At 53.9% G+C, this 17127-nt stretch overlaps 4 protein-coding genes across 4 annotated transcripts; 2 read left to right on the forward strand and 2 right to left on the reverse strand.

Moving 5' to 3' along the window:
- Positions 1-2480: 2480 nt before the first annotated feature.
- On the forward strand, positions 2481-4931 carry RHO25_000335 (uncharacterized protein; the record flags this gene model as incomplete). Its single annotated transcript, XM_023592953.2, has 1 exon — positions 2481-4931. One exon carries the CDS (start codon positions 2481-2483, stop codon positions 4929-4931), a length of 2451 nt encoding a protein of 816 aa, XP_023458964.1.
- A 3739-nt stretch (positions 4932-8670) lies between these two features.
- Positions 8671-9786, forward strand: CGA1 (Glucoamylase 1 precursor (Glucan 1,4-alpha-glucosidase) (1,4-alpha-D-glucan glucohydrolase); the record flags this gene model as incomplete). Its single annotated transcript, XM_023592954.2, has 2 exons — positions 8671-9596; positions 9651-9786. 2 exons carry the CDS (start codon positions 8671-8673, stop codon positions 9784-9786), a joined length of 1062 nt encoding a protein of 353 aa, XP_023459128.1.
- Positions 9787-11325: 1539 nt separating this feature from the next.
- RHO25_000337 (uncharacterized protein) lies at positions 11326-12210 on the reverse strand (the record flags this gene model as incomplete). Its single annotated transcript, XM_023592955.2, has 1 exon — positions 11326-12210. The coding sequence occupies one exon, from the start codon at positions 12208-12210 to the stop codon at positions 11326-11328; it is 885 nt and encodes a 294-aa protein (XP_023458966.2).
- A 1267-nt stretch (positions 12211-13477) lies between these two features.
- On the reverse strand, positions 13478-15136 carry RHO25_000338 (uncharacterized protein; the record flags this gene model as incomplete). Its single annotated transcript, XM_023592956.2, has 1 exon — positions 13478-15136. The coding sequence occupies one exon, from the start codon at positions 15134-15136 to the stop codon at positions 13478-13480; it is 1659 nt and encodes a 552-aa protein (XP_023459130.1).
- Positions 15137-17127: the final 1991 nt, after the last annotated feature.

Raw genomic sequence — 17127 nt, forward strand, 5'->3', positions numbered from 1 at the left:
ACGCATATCGGTACCAGAACCAGAGTTGTGGGGTCGCTTTTTGACTTGACAACTTCGGTCGTACTGTACGTACAGAGGAAGTGGTGCGTCCCGGTGAGACTATTTATGAAGCTTTTCTGCACGGAACGTTTATCTTACCGGCGGAATTGGAATATTGAACGTTGAGTGTAAAGAGAGTTGGATGTGTCTTGTGCGCAAGTTTACGATTCACTTTCATGTTCCTGTTATCATCAACACCAGCGTGTTCATTCTGCTTGTTGGAGGTCAATGGCATCGCGAAGGTCGTCGAGGTTCTAGAAGAGGCTGTAAGCACAAGAGGTTGGTCTTACGTGTTGGGTAATAAGAGTCTCGGACTGTGCGACGTCCACTTTGCTTACGCTCCCGTGCTCAGGAGTCTGTTCCTGGTGACGGATGCAGAGACTAGCACTTTCCGAATCTAACCACTTCCTCGCATATCAGGGCTGAAGAAATAGGCGATTGTGTTGCCTTACAGCACTCTATCGTGCTATTGGGCACTTTGAGTTGGTGGTTGTTGTCTCATGTCCCGTGGAATCGTCAGTGGCTCCAAGCGGCTGGGTTCTGATTGCAGTTGGTGGACTGCACGGAAGAACCTACTTGGAAGGAGAACAACACTGCTCTCCCGACGACTTGGAGCGTCATAGTCTAGATCTTGGTGTCGTTCGAAACACTGACAGGGTATGTCCGCCATCTTCTGAGACATCAGGGTCCTTCAAGTCATGTTCGTATTGAGTAAATGCTGTGCCGCGTCTCCCGCTGCTCTTCATCACTGAGGGAAATTCATGCAAGATGATCGATCACAGGCCGGCAACGTGATGAGCCTGTCCAATGTAGCTTGTTATAGAAATGGCTTGCTGACAATGGTCACTGCGGTCGCATGATGTCCACATGGCATTTTGAGTCGCTTCATCAAATTCTCCATCACGGACCTGCGCAAGGCAGGCTAGATGGGCAAGCTCTTGACATGCAATGGCTTGATCGCTGCTGAGAGCCTGTGAAACATGCGAACCGTTGGGGGATGACTGGGCTGATGAACAGGTGCCATAACCGTCTCACCTGGCCGGGATGCAGTCCGAAAGTCGCGATGGGAATTGCGGTCAACGTCGACACTGCGGCAGTTTCGTGAAGTTTTTCAGCCGACGCGTACAGCACCCGCGCCAATTCACTTGCTGTCTGGCGCAGGAACGAGTCTGGCGAAATCATCCTGGCACGGCGAGACAGGTGCCCTGGTAGATGTTCGATATCCCGGAGCATCACTAAACTGCTCGGATGCGGCTTCACACAGCGCTGATATTGCGATTTTCGATGGAATGTTGAGGTATTTTGGAATGACGACAACCACGTAGTCCTCCTGTCTATCGTCTTTCCATTGTGGTGATGCCGCGGCTGCTACTGCATGCCGACTCAGGCAGCGCGATGAGACGCGTGACGTCGCAGTGCGGCGTTCTGTATTGTCGAAGAGAGGAATGGCTCGTGTGCGGGAATAAAGGCCAAGATGGCAGCGCGAAGATGATTGGTGTGATAGCAGGACGCACTGGGCAGTAGGCGCCACGATGCTCGAATGTCGAAATCTCCCAAACGTCTCTCCACCAGTTGCATGCTCGACGGCGCGCACTACTGGCTGCCCGCCCGAACATCCTGCCGAATTGAGCGCAGCTGCTGCGAGAGTCGGCCCTCACCGTCGTTCAACCGCGCACGCTAACGTGGTCAGTCACCCCCAGGGTCTTCAAGAGTCCAAGCGGAGGCTCTGCTGTACGCATCTAGCTACGGAGAGAATAGACAGGACTTCCCACCACAGCGCGCAGCTGAGGAAGCAGACGGCGACGAGCACGATGCTTCACGGCATGACGATGGCAGGCGTTGAAACATTATTTGACAGGTGAACCTTTCCGCCAGGAAGATGCTCCCAATGTCTCTTCACGTGCGCCCCTTGCCGGAGCTTTGATCAGCTTCATTTCTTTAAGCGCAATGGCTCGGGACCACCGACCGACCAGGGCACAAGCTCGGCACTGTCGTTCGCCAGCACCAGGCCGTCCAAGCGCTATGTGTGGTCGCCATCACGCCTCCTTGGGTTACGGCGTTGCCCTTCGTTGGGAGCTGTCTGATCGCAGTCTGGATTATGGTTTCGCTTGTGTGGCTTGCTGTCTGCGATCTGGCAACCGTTTTGGTGTTTCGAACCTTGAGCAAGCTGCACTGCTATGCTTTTGTTGTCTCACACTGTCTCCCTTGTACATGTGTGTAACGGCAGCAGAGAGCTCTGTCTGTCAATCCAGGTCTGCGAGCTAGGAGGAGTGAGCGCGAATATACCGAATTGCTAGGCCGAGGAGAGTGAGCTATCCTCAGTAACCACATCGACGATACCGAGGGCCTGCGATGGTGCACCGCGTTTCTAGGACACCGACGAGTCAGCAACACCACTTCAACACCACGAACGACACCCACCGAGAACCGATCCAGTTGTAATGTCACTGGCTGCCACTCTTGCGCGAGATGGCGTGCGGCCAGTTTCTTTCCTGCCCGCGATCAAGTGCTCAACATGTGGCATCGACATTGAGATATCAGAATTGGCGGACCATGTGTGTTCTGGACAAAGTGCCCCAGTCACAGCTCCGGCTCCGACTCCAGCTCCCCCTCCAAGCCCGCCAAAGAGTCGCATACCAGGTTTGAGCAACCCTTTCAAGCTGCGCCAACATGATGCGAGCAGCACACCGCCTGCGACGGGAGCGCACACCAGGGAAGAGCAGGAACAGACACCCAGTAGAGGCCCGACGCTCAGCAAAAAGCCTTCGCGGATCGCATTGCCCAAGATCAATGCTACGGCAGCGAATCAGTCCTTTCTGAGCCCCCATCCAAAGTTTGAGGCACCGATTACTCCAGCGTCGAGTGGTGGCAAGTTCTCAAGCCTCCGCAATATTATCAGTCCTATGCCCCGGCATCTTGATCAGCGACCACCAAGCCCGGAACTGAGTGCGAATTTGGATTGTGCTTTTCCTCCATGGCCAACATCAGGCAGCAGTACGCCCGGCAGGCCATCGACCAGCAATGGAAGAAGAACACCAGCAACTGATCGAGCGCCCTCACGCGCTGAGTCAAGGGCCGCGTCGCGCAACGAACAACATAATCTCACAGTCGAGGATCCTTACAGCTATGAACCGAAGAGTCCACGGTTGAACGGAGGCGAGAATGTGCTGCAACGGCTGAACATGCTGAAGAGTGGTCCTTTTGCAGCAAAGCGGCAGGGCAGCGCTGAATCGAAAGATGGAGGCGCATCGTCTAATTTGAGGAGGCCAAGCGCGGTAGAGGCAAATCGCCCTGCGACTGCCTCATCAACTCATTCGAGGCCGACGACACCTGCCACGAGTCACAGCCAGTCGGAAATCAGTCGCATACCGAAGAAGGCGACACCGCCACCGCGGCCATCACGACCCAGCGAAGAAATCTTTTCACCAACTTTCCTTGAGCAGTTCAGCGCGGAACCAGAAGACGCGTCAGTACCCAAAACCGCCGGGCTCGTTTCAAACAACTCGTATCCAGCTTCTCCTGCTCCCGAAACGTCAAGGTCAGGATTACAAACATTAGCGAAGCAGCGAAGTGAACCAGCCCTACGCAGCTCGCAGCGCAGGCCATCCTTGGCTAACCCGCCGCCCTCTGCACTTCCATTACCCTTACGAAGTCAGAGCAGGAATGCTTTGCGCACAGATCATCGCATTCAGGATGCGCCTCCGGTGCCCAAGCCGGTGTCGCAATATATGCAGCTTGAGAGCAGTCACGCGCCTTCGGAGTCAGACGCGTCGACGATCTCAACGACGCACTCATCGAACTACACTGATCACACATACAGCACACGTCCAAGCCCAGCGGGAAGTGTGGAGGCATTGTCTCCACTTGCAAATGCCCTCAGCAAGCCGGAAGACGACGAACAGTTGCGCCCAGCAGGGTTGAACATTCGAGCTCAGCAGAAGCCTGGTGAACGTGCAGAGCTTCCAAGACAAGCGTCACCACCACGAGCTTTTACTCGCCATGCGCCCATTCCTCCGACGCCAGCGAAGAGAGAGGACTTTTATGCTCTGGAATCGCCCATGGATCCAAATATGCTTCCACATCGTGCTGCTGCAGGCCAGGAGCCAAGAGAAGCTTCTTTCAAGGTCCCATCAGCGCAGGCGAGTCCCTTGAGAACACGAACTCCTGTCGAGGTACCTCGTGTAGATCCAGTCAATAGGCAACTATCCCCAATGGTTCCACAAGAGCCATCGTTAGACGGCCACGAGACGGGAAGCCATTCGAGCTCGCACTACGGGTCCAGAGCCCCATCAGAAGCAGGTGATATGAAAGCTGCACCGCAGGGCACTTCCCAACCTCCGCCTACTCCAGAACAGCCACAGCAACGACGACATGCTCGTCGTCCAACAATGTCGCACAAGGCTATGTGCCGTGGCTGCGGGCACATGATTGAAGGAAAATCTGTCAAGGCTGCAGACGGACGTCTCACAGGAAGATGGCACAAGGCATGTTTCGTTTGCCGGACCTGCGACGCGCCTTTCCTCACGGCCGACTTTTACGTCATCAACAACCACCCATACTGCGAGCATCACTACCACGAGCAGAACGACTCATTATGCCATGGCTGCAATCGCGGCATCGAAGGCCAATACCTCGAAACCACGACCTCAACCAGGCAAGGTGTTGTCGACAAGAAATACCACCCGCGATGCTTCACTTGCTCGCAATGCCGCGTGATCTTGACAGACGACTACTTTGAGATCAACAGCCGGGTATACTGCGAACGTCATGCGCTGGCTGCAATGCGGGTGCAAGCGCACGCTGCGGGCGTCCAAGGCCTGTATCCGACCGATCACCGCGCCATGATGGCAGGACGCCGGACCACGAGGCTCATCAACCCAATGATGGCATAAACTCCCAGCAACCATCACGAGACTTCTTTCTGCTCGACGATTACATCTGCATACAACGGCAGTCACGTTCTGACGCCCCTTCCTCACACACTCACGACCTGAATGACATTATTGACTCGATCATAATCGACACCGACATCACCATCACGACAGCATTGGCGCAGCTGCCTGAACGGCAGCGTGCTATCTAATACAGAGAAAGAGTCGTCTCTTCACGACAACATTCGCTCTCACTGGCTACCGCGTTCGGACCAGGAGACCACAAAGCCCAACGCAGCGCGAACTGGTTGGCAAAGCAACAAGAGAGTCCAAACATTCTGGACTTCTGTTGTGGATTCTTTCGTTTTTGGGAGGACGTACATGGCCTCCCCCATCTCCATCAATTTGGATTATTGTGCTTTTTCAAGAGATACCCAATATCAAGCAGCAAATCTGGCGCTTGGTTTGCCCTACCTGATTGAACTAAGATTATTTAACCATCATCGGCGCGCTCCGGACACGCTTCTATTCTTCTGTTGAAGCTGAAGCTGGAGCGGGGAGCTGATGATGACGAAGAAGAGTAATCAGTAGTGCTTCTTACGACTTTGATAGATGTAAAATGTAAATATTATTTTACTCGTGACTTATGACTTCTCTATCTCTTAGAAGGGGATTTGTGCGTTTGCACCTCATACGTGGTGAACAGCGCGATACCGGCGCAGAGTTGACCTCTCTTCTCTTCTAGTTCAACTTTGCATGAACTGTACCACACAGAATTGCTCAAAGCGGCGATTGATGACGCAGGGAAGGGAATGAGATCTATCTTCTCTACGCTACTGTATGTACATGTACCTTGCTACGGGTTCGCTTCCTTTGCGTCGCACGCAGAACAATCGTTCCTTCCAGCCTTACGTCCGCCTTTTTGGTATTCGACAGAAGCGGTCTGACGAATCGCTCTTTCCTTCCGATTGCACGTACGTGGTTCGCTGGGCATGGAAAGCACCACGCGAGGGCGATGAAAAGCCTAGGGAGTGGTTTGATTTTGCATGGGTGATTGATTTGCTGTGCTGTATGAGGCAGCGGGGCCGAATCGGCATCGGAATGCCGATGATTGATGAACTACCGCGGCACGCTCTTTCTTCTGTAATCAACAAGAGTCACGATTGCAAGGATGAATGCTCAAATGGGTAATATATACTGTCATGAACATTCAATGTCGCGTGCGCATTCGATATTGCTTCGCATCGCTCACGGACAACAAGAAGACTTCCTACTCAGCACAGTACAGTATGCAGCACGACCGAGGATTCAATCGAAGCAAGCGGCATGGCATCAATCAATTCCATCCACCCGCTCGTGTTTCAAGAGGAAGAACGGACGAACCCCCTTCACAGTTACCAAACTCTGTCTCCTCAACGTTGACAAGCCCATTTCCCGAAAAAGAGACCACGCTCTCCACCCTGGGAGCATGTCACTATTCTTGTTTGGCTTTTGCGTGCCTTGATGATTGACATTGAGTGTTGGCATGGGGTTCCCACTCTTTATGATCGATTTGCTGCTATTTTTGTAAACTGTTCTCAGATTTGATGTTGTGCTGCAAGAGGGGTAAAAGGAATTGAGGAAGTGATGTTTTTCACGTTGTTTAATGGGGACCTGACCCGGTAGGAATTTCCTCGCAACAAGAGACGAGTGGTGGTGGTGGCGCCGGCAGCAGCAGCGGAAGGTGTTTCCTGCCTGCCGTGATGTAGAGTGCGGGAACTAGGCAATTTCTCGAAGGACGTATCGAAGCTCCCTAGAACGCGCTACCCGACGGAGCTTCGATGGCGTTTCACTCTCCCACAAATCTCCAGTCTCAAGGCTCACAGCACGGATGACGATGGGATCCGGACAGAACGATGTCCGATGGGACGGGCTGACTGAGAAGAAGGGTGTTGTCGTTCCGGATCTGTAGTCAGCAACCAGTTCTCCTGTTCAGCTCAGGGCGCCACACAGAGAGATGAGTGGCCGGCGTGTGAGACGAAGGCTCGATTGAGGGTCGTACAAATGCTGGCCTGACCCGGCCTGACGGGTGTCTCTCCTCCCGTCTGCATCAAAGGCTTCGGCCAGAAGCGTTTCAGCTGCGGCATCCTGTCGTGTGAATGACGAGGGATGGCTTTTCGTCAATGTGCTTACGGCCTATTCGGTGAGTTGGTTGTTGCGGGCGGGTGAGATGTGCAGATGCAGTTGCAGGAACGAGAGGCAGCGACTAGTGTTTGTATACTGTACCGCGCGGACTCTCTCCACGTCTGGGGTCATGGCCACGGCCACGGCGAGGTGAGGGGCGGGCGGTGGTGGCAGGATTTCCCGTCACAGCGCTGGCCGCGCGATCATGTCGTGCAAGTGGCACAGTCCGAGATCCTGTCCTCATGCGATGCGTCGAGCGAATCAGGGGCGGATTGGAGGCTGTTCACGGCCAGGAAGCGGCTGGTCTCTGCGGTGGAGGGTGTTTTTCTGTTCTGGCAGCACGGTCCCTCGTGTCTGCGTTGATGCCAGCAGGCGAGCCGGGAGAGGGTTGGGACAGGAAGAGGCACCACGCTCTCACACCAGCACATCGTGCCTTGTCGCACCGTCTGCAAGCGAGACACTGCCTTGGCTCTACTTACAGCACCGCTGCTGCTGCTTTTGCCGCCGCCGTGCCACTTGCCAGCAGGAGCGTCGGCGTCCGAGCAGCTCCTTCGCCATCCTCATACCACCAACACCACCAGCTGTTCGCGATCCTCACAGCGCAGATCCGCGACAGCTCCAGCTCCTCCCAATCCTCCCTCGCCACCCGCTTTGACCCAGCTCGCCGGCCTGCAGGTCATCGGCAGTCGAGCACAGCAGCGCGCGCGCCCATTGGCTGATAGGCGCTGGGATAGACGGGTTAGCAGGAAGGCTGTTGATCTCGCTCCCTGCCTTCCGAAAGTCATTTCGAGCGCCCGGCTGTTACCAATCAAATCTCCCTGCAGCTCCAAACTGGGCCTCCCACTGCTGTCTCCAGCGCCAGCACTGCCAGACCTCACCTCTGCTGCAGTCCGCAACCTCCTGTGCGTGAACGTCTGCACGCGAGCGGCGTACCTGCCTCCCCTCCACCCCATTGCCTGCGAGTGTGGACCCGACCGACTGCGAGCCTCGTCGACCACCGCCCACCGCCTCCGAGACGCGACGACCCGACGCAATCTGCGAACGCCTCCGCCTGCCGACGCTCGCCGCGCGAAAGGAGCGGAGAGTGCACCGTCTCCATTGCGCTCCATTCATTGTCCGCGCCCACGACTGCTCGACGTGCGAGACAGCTGTCCGCCTTGACGCTTGCTGTCATTGACGAGGTAAGTGCCCTCGCCGCCGTCCTACACCACCATCACCACGAGACGAAACGAGACGAAGCACCGCACAACCGGCCCTCGGCATTCGCGAGACAGAGTCTGCAAGCTGGCCGGCGACCTGTTCGACACACCATCGCGTCGTGAATTGAGCTTGTGCAGAGGCTAGCCACGGATCGGCAGCAGCTGCGTTGGTCACGTTGCGACGGCAAACAACATCTTCGTGCTACCATCATACCATACGTCGGAAACAGGCTTTCCAAGGCATTGACTAACGCGTTTCGGCCAGTTCTCGACGTATATCCCTACTGCACTAGCACCTACCCGCACGCACTCGCGCGACCTCGATCGCGCCCCATCGCATTCATTCCCCTTCCTCGACACATACATCGCGCCACGGCCGTGCGCGCACAACCGCCATCATGGGGTGTGGACAGAGTTCAGAGTCCAAGGAGGGTAAGCAACGAAATGAGGAGATCGAGAACCAATTGAAGCGGGACAAGATGAACCTGCGGAATGAGATCAAGATGCTGCTCCTCGGCGCTGGTGAATCAGGAAAATCGACAATTCTCAAGCAGATGAAGCTCATACACGAGGGAGGCTACTCAAGAGACGAGCGAGAAAGCTTCCGGGAAATCATCTTCTCAAACACAGTGCAAAGTATGCGCGTGATCTTGGAGGCCATGGAGAGCTTAGAACTGCCATTGGACGATCAACGAGCCGAATACCACGTGCAGACCATTTTCATGCAACCCGCACAAATCGAAGGCGACGTGCTACCTCCCGAAGTCGGTCAAGCAATCAAGACTCTGTGGGCTGATGCCGGCGTGCAATCAGCGTTCCAGAGGAGTAGGGAGTACCAGCTGAACGACTCGGCCAAGTACTACTTCGACTCCATTGACACAATCGCGTCACCGACGTACATTCCTTCCGACCAGGACGTGCTGCGGTCGCGTGTCAAGACAACGGGTATCACAGAAACGACATTCATCATCGGCGACCTCACATATCGCATGTTCGACGTTGGTGGCCAAAGATCGGAACGGAAAAAGTGGATACACTGCTTCGAGAACGTGACGACAATCCTCTTCCTGGTGGCAATATCAGAATACGACCAACTTTTGTTCGAAGACGAGACCGTGAACCGAATGCAAGAAGCTTTGACACTCTTCGACTCGATTTGCAACAGCCGATGGTTCACCAAGACCAGCATAATTCTATTCCTCAACAAGATCGACCGCTTCAAGGAGAAGCTACCCGTGTCACCCATGAAGAACTACTTCCCGGATTACGAGGGAGGTCAGGATTATGGCGCCGCATGTGACTACATCTTGAACCGTTTTGTCTCGTGAGTATCTCCGGCGCATTCGGCTTTTCTCTGGCAAAACTGACCTTGCTCTAGGCTCAATCAACATCCTACCAAGCAGATCTACACACACTTCACGTGCGCGACAGACACCATGCAGATACGATTCGTCATGGCTGCTGTGAACGACATTATCATCCAAGAAAATCTGCGCATGTGCGGGCTGATATAATCGGCCTTTTTTCGATGCATGAATGCGAGACCTTGGAACCCCGGGAGCGGCGAAGAGATGATGATCGTCGCCACTTTTACTGGGGATGTGTGCGCTACGGACATTGTGGTTCGCAACAGTACGCATGGCATGCCACGCAGAAATGGGAGAGTGTAGAAACATGAACAGCAACGACGCGCGGACATCGACACATTTCTGGGACGCTGTTTTTGCCGCTACTGCTGGCCATTACAAAGATTGCGCGACATATATCAAACACGGGGAGGGGGGGTTTTCCACTGGATGGGCGAAAGAAGGACTGTATTTCTTTGAAACGGCAACGAGGTGCGAGAAGGGGGGGAGAGAAGGAGTCAGTGACGGCCGCGCTGAAGACGGAGGCAGCAGACAGCGGTGGCGGTGGTCAAGTCAGGTCAGGTCAGGGCGCAAAGGGCATGATATGATCCATCTTCTCACCAATCATCATCATCGTCATTATCAACATCAACTTATCTATCAACTTCGAAACCAATTACCTCATCTTTTTAGTGCTCGTTTACTCGTCAATGATGATGATGAAGAGATATTCAAACCTGGCTGGACCTTGTACAAGCTGCTTTTCTCGTTCTCTGTCTCCAGTGTACTAATGCTCCATCCCAGGCTCTCGGCTCCATTCGCCTTCTGATATATTGTCCACTCCCTCAAATCCTCTCCTTCGCTTCTCCGCCAAATATCTTACTCCAATACCCGTATTCTTTTTCCAGCGATAGTGAAGAGCTAGGTAGGTTGGTAGGTATATTGCACACTTTCTGAACGAGAACCCTGTTGTCCTTGTGCTGATGGCTTGCGAGAGGAATGGGGGGTTTGTCATTGAAAATATAAGAATTGGGTGGACAATTTTCTGAATGAATGTATGTGTAGGAATGGATGGATGAATGGATGTTTGTTTTTGATATGAATGAATGAATGAGAACTTGGCTAGGAATCCAAACAAGTCAATTGGTTTTTTTTCGTAGTATCTTTTCTCTGAGCTTTTCCGTCGTCCTCGAGTGATATAACATTATCACTGAGTGAGTGAGGCGGGAAATATTATTGTTGGGTTGGATTTCCATTTTTTTTTCCCCGCAGGTGCTGGGCAATTTGGGAGAGAATAGAATACTTTTTTGGATGGAGGAGAGAAGAGGAGAGAAGAGAAGAGAGGGTTGAGCAGTTGTCTTTTTGAGAAGACAAAATTGGGATTAGGATACGGTACGATATGAATTCCATTCGTGTTTGCTGCCAATGTTTGGTAGCAGTATTGACAGAGGCGTTAAGGCGTGCCCGCAGAGAGGGACGCGTTCGGAGTCATTGAGGTTCGTTCGTGTTCCGCGCCAACATAGGCTCTTGCGTGCCTCCTACTAGCGGGACATGTTCTCTTGGTTGACTGTTTCGAGGACTTGTTTGTAGCTTAGTAACTCGACACAGGAAGGCACTCTCAATCGTTGGCACTAATTCACGAACCAGAGAACATATCTGCGATGGTGCCGATCGTCACGTTACCTTCAAGCTTGCCGTACTTCGTACTTAGTAGCCTGGCAGCATGATCAACAACATTTGAGTGCTCCTTTTCACCGCAGTCTTGCCTACCATGACCACAGAATCCCACTCGAAGCAATAAGATTCTCCCTCCGGCAGATCGGGATCGTGGTCATTTGATGATGCCTTGAAATCCAGCAGATTCGGATGGTACATGGACTGTTTTACGATCGCGCTCTTGATGCTGAACTCTTCAATCTGCAAATCATCGCGTACGTTTTCGAGGATCGCTTGCCACTCATTCCATCGCAGGCTATGATTGTGGAGATGTAAGGAGCGGAGGGTCTTCGAGAAAGTTCTCAGGACCTGGGACAGGTCGTAGGCGTGCATGAGGCCTCCGTGGCAGAGGTTGAGGCTGGTGAGTTGGAGGTGTTTGGAGTCCTCGAGCGCACGCATGAGGAAGTCTGTGAATGGCTCGAAGTTAAACGCGAATGAGACCTTGCGAATCGATGTCAACTTGGAGAAGAGAGTCATTAGCAAGGTTCGAGTTTTGGTCATCTCGCGAGACCCGAATACCTGGTCGGGGGAGATGTATGGAGTGCTGTCCCAGTCGAGATTGTCTCCGAATGTCACTTCTTCGACAAAGCTCGCACGGTTGTTGTCTTCGATAATTTTGAGGGCGTCTTCGATATCAGAGAGGTCGAAGCGGCCGAAGTCAGTCGAATCATCATCCTGAATGCGAATATTGACGTGAAGGTGTTTCAGGTTCTGCTTTGCAAATTCAATGCTCGACTTCGCGGCGGCGTCGCTAGACGCGAGGCGGAGGTTATTCAGGTCTTTCTTCTCCGTAAACGATGCAATATGCGCAACAACTTCACCAGGAAGCTGCTGCATGATGTCTTGTGTGACGTCGATTTGCTTGTGAGACGACATGTTTGCGTATGGTTTTGCTGCGACCTCGAACTCGATTGACGAGACTTTATAGTAAGTCATCTTCTGTATGTGAGGATATGCTTGATCATCGCAGTACAAGACCATTGTGCACTCATCGACAATGGAGTTTCTTTGAGCTGCATCTGAGGCCGGCCTACAACCAGCTTGCTTTGGCGGACAAAGGCACAAAGGCGCTGAGATTTTGGCGTGCAGCATGTCAAGAGGCTACTGCAACTGCTTTCTGTCGCCTTCTGTTATCGGCCTTCGTCATTCGGCGATGTAGGATGCGATGGCATGGTGTTTCGCGGCGTGAGGTGATGTTTCCGGGAAAAGCGTTCGAGCTCGTGGCAATCGAATGGGGAAGTACGACCAATGCACTGACTGCCTTCCCAAGCAACCACCCAAAACCCGCCAACACTGCAAATTAGCGTCCATCCGATTCGAGGAACACGTTACAAAAGCAGCGGACAGTGAACGTTACTGTCATTATAGTCGATAAGCAATTCATCTTACTCTCGCATCAATATTGTCTCCATGTTCCCATATCCTTCCTTTCCTCCCCCATGCTGTGGTGTGCTTTCCAGAACCGCAAGAGCAATAGAGCAACAGATATTCCCGCACGTCTAACCGTACCATACCAACTCATTACAACTCGACGAGCAAATTCCGAGTGCAAGCTGGCCAAGAACTAGTTGATAAGCAGAGAGTGAGAAGGTGTAAGATATGGTTTCCCTAATGAAGAGTAAATTCTTCAAGTTCGGCCGTAAAAGAGCATCAATTGTAGTTTGTAGCTCCTGATGATCATGTGTAAAATAAAAAGAAGAAACAGATGCTCAAGTTGAACCCCATCCAATGAATCATAAAATCTTTCATCTTCCCTCTCTCCCAGCTCTTCCGAAGTGAAGATACTGGTAGGGTACTATGCACAAACATGAAAAGTTGTTATCCCGCCAGAAAAGGCTCTCTCACACGCCATCGTGCGCACAGCGGACAACAGCGTGAGAAACGAAGCCCCTGCGTAACAGCTCTGGGTGAAGAAATGTTTCCGAAAAGCTTTGCAGCTTCTTGTGTTCCATCTCTCCAGAATTTGTGAATCCTCTTTTTCTCCAAAATGTGTCCCATTTCCTCCAATTTCTTTCTTTCTTTCCCATGACGGTAATCCAATCAATCAGGTCGTGCACATGCATTGCGAACCAAGAAACCTGCCGTCTCAAATCCAAAAAAGTGTATCCCAGCAACCAACACCAGTTTCCCACCGATTCCTACTTTAGACAAAGTGGCTCTTGCGCTTCTCAGCGGCATTGAGCACACCAAACATCATTTTCTTGCGGTCACCAGCATCGACAGGAGTTGCTGGGGTAGGCGGCTGCTTGAAAGCTCCAAAGTCTTCGCCCTCACTGCTAGATGCTGAGCTCAGACCAAAGTAGCCATCCGCGGAGCCTTGGCTGCCACGCTTCTGCTGCATCTCGGAGCCGATGGGCGACATCTTCCTGCTACCACGCACCTCGGCACGGTCGAAGTTGAAGTCAGACTCGCTGACTGGGCTGCCACCCGAAGAGCGAGACACAGCACGACGGTCATTGCCGGCCTTCATAAGACTGTCAAGTGCACGGCGACGTTGACGAGTGGCAAAGTTCTTGCTGCCTTCGTGCTTGCTTGTTGGTGCAGCTGCCAGTTCTTCGATTGCCGGAGGGCCGCGTGGTTGACGGATTGGATGCTCGCCAGCACGAGCCGCACCTGGACCGAAAGTGCCAGTCATTGGAGTAGGTGGGAATGCACTACGTTGAGAGCCGAAGGTCGCAGCGCTGGAAGTCTTTGGGCCATCTGCCACACCACCCAAAGCATCAATAGCGAGAGAAGATGCCTTCTTATGACCACGGCGGAAGGCGGTCGCAGATGGCGGTGGCAGAGGCTCAACGTGCTCGAGAGTCGAAGGTGGAGATGGCGCCTTCTTTGGTGGAGTGAAAGAGCGGCCATTGGCTGGCGAAGAGCGCTCTGTTACTGGTGGGGTGACGTTCAAGGTCTGCGCCGGAGAGTCGTAGCGTGCTTGCGGGAAGTTCTGAGCCTGAGCCTGCTGGACAGGAGACACTATTTGCTGTGCCTGCTGCTGAACGGACTGGTCGACGACATACGAGTAACCTTGAAGAGCTGGGTTGTACACAAGGTAAACACCAGGTTGACCAGGTACCTCGATTGGAGACTGGAGCTGCTGTTGCTGCTGGAGTTGCTGCTGCTGAAGCTGTTGCTGGAGATAGAGAGCCTGCTGATGTTGCACCGACATCTGTGGCTGATGGAAAGAGCCGCGGCCATTCAAGTTCACGCCTTGAGTGGCGGCGGTGATGTTTGCGAGCTGTTGTTGCAACTGCTGCTGGCGCTGGGCCAAGAACAGGCTGTGCATCTGCATTTGCTGAAGGACGGTGGGGTCAACATCTTCCTGTTCGTACATTGATGGCGGAGCCAAGACTTGCTCGGGCAGAGAGTACATCTGGCGACCCGCGTTCTTGGAATACTGGGCGGACATGTCGAAGCTAGCTCGCGAGGCAGTGTGTGGAACCTGCTGCTGGCTATAGCCAGGGTAGTTCTGGTCTGCCCATTGAGAAGCGTTGATGCCAGAGACGGAGTGATGTGTCTGGTGGTAAGGAGCGGAAGCCGGGACCGATGGAGTCTTGGGCTGGGTGCGGAGACCTGCAAGCAGGTGCGAACGGCTGGTGCGTGGAGTTGGGTTGTCGGTCGAGTTCTCGCTAATGGGAGCAACACGGGGCGGGAGAGCCACGCTCAACCGCTTGGTGTTCTGACGCTGGCCTCGTGCGCCGCTGAAGCCAGAACCGGGAAGACCAAGACCATTTGAAGGGAAGGCGTTGTTGGAGTTATTGTTGTTGTTGTTGTAAGAAGTCATTTGAGCAATGCCGCCAGTGCCAATGCTCATTCTCGATCAGATATGTATGCGTTCCTGTAGTAGTGCGTAGAAATCGGAAGTCGTGAAAGCGTGCTGGTGTTGGGCGCTGCTGTGGGGAGACGATACAGCTGACCGGAACAGAATCGCTCTTGTGTGAGAGGACTGATTAGACAGATGGTGCTGGACGTGTGGTCGAACACGCCAGAATTAGGCCGCCGGTCGGTGTCAAAGGGCTCGGCGTAGCTGTAAGGTGTAAAATTATAAGATTACAAAGAAATAGCCTTGTCTTGTCTGAGTGCCAGAGCCAGCTGCCGCAACAATGCAGTCTTTGTCGTAGAGTGCCGCCGAAAGATGAAGAGCAGAGACGCGCTTTGTTGCCGAGTGAGTCCTGACGTGTGGGAGGCGTCGGGCGAGAGGGCGAGAGTGTTGTGTGTGTGTGCGTGGTGCGGTGAGAGTCAGCGCGTACCCGAGTCAGATGTCGTTGCGGGTGGTGTTGGCGACAGCAGCAGCAGACGAGATCGTCGCAAGGTCGATGGCAGGCTGCGGGCGTGCACGCGCTATATGATGATGATGCGTGCGAGGGCGTGGGCGTGCGCAGGCAATCGTCGGCAAGTTGGAGATTAGGGGGCTCCCGGCGGTGACGAGTGCGACGAGGGCGTGGTGTGTCGCTCTGTAGGCTGCGGTCGGGCGGGCGAAGGGGCAGAAATGCGCAGGCAGGCAGGCAGGCAAGAATGGTGAGTGCGGCGAAAGATGCAACTGGCAGACTAACGGACGGCGGTCGCAAGGGAAGGAATGATGGTGGTCGAGGCGTGTGGTGTGGTGGTGGATGTGAGAGAAGCACTCGCAGCGCGCCTGCTGCGAAGATCAGGAGGAAGCACAGGCTGGCGCGGCGAAAAAGACAAAAAGCGGCCGCCCGTGATTGGACTGGTGCGGGAAGGAGCGAGCGACCGGGGTCAAGCCCACGAGCGCGCCCAGCCACTCGCTTCCATCCCGTCCCTCGTCGCGCGTGCTGCTGCTCTCCGACGCCCGCATGCTGCTGCCGCCATCAACCACATTCTACTCTGCGCTGTCTCGATAGACAGCCATCGCACAACACAGCAGCAGTCAGTCCGGCTCCCTCTCGTGAAATTGCGGGTGCGGCCACCCCACGAAAGCTGCCCATGCCTGTCCGGATGGTGCGCCCACCGTGAGAAACCGCTCATGTCGGTTGGTTTCATAGTGTGGCATGGGTCTGGCGTATTCGATCGGCAGCTCATCAATCGCAGCTAGTGGCATCGCTTCGGTCCTCAGGCGCTTAAGCAACCACAACGCCTACACCACGCATATACCGTGCATAAGGCGCTTCTGCTGATCCAAAAGCAGCGAGCAAACGTTTCCTGTCGTTGTAGTCCCCGGGCGAACCAACGCCAGCGTCCATTGACAGTTTGGTGACAGCAGAGCAGAGAGCTGCTGCTACGCCACCCAGGATCCCTTTGCACATGGGAGGAAGCTATGTGACATTGCAGTCCATCGGCACGCGCAGCGCAACAACAGACTTCGGTCCCTCACAGCACTTCTGCACCATGTGCATCACCTCTTCCACTGACTAGCGATCCGACAAGTCCAGCCTGTGCAGCCAAACACATCAACGTTGAGCCGATCTGCAGACCTGCATTTCCAACCTGCGTGCACATGACTCTACGAGGTCCCTTTGACACAGCAACACAGCTCAGCAGCAACGTGCTATAGCCCAGGAAGAACCCAACTTACGCAGGAACCAAACGGTGACTGACGGACATTGTTCATGTTTGATTGGCCGTTTCATTTATTCCATCTCGCCTCCGAACCTGCTTCGCACACGTTCTCAACAGCGATCAACCCTTCTAGAACTCATGCGACACAACGAAAAATTCCCCGATCCGCATGCGTGAAGCAGCTTCCAGACCACGACTTCGAGATCACCTTTTTCATCATCAGAAACACAATCGTGCCCGAGCACACCAAAACGCGTGAGCACGCCTTTGATACTCGGTACAGTCACA

This window comes from Cercospora beticola, chromosome 1 (genome assembly GCF_033473495.1).
Source record: "Cercospora beticola chromosome 1, complete sequence".
Taxonomy (NCBI): domain Eukaryota; kingdom Fungi; phylum Ascomycota; class Dothideomycetes; order Mycosphaerellales; family Mycosphaerellaceae; genus Cercospora; species Cercospora beticola.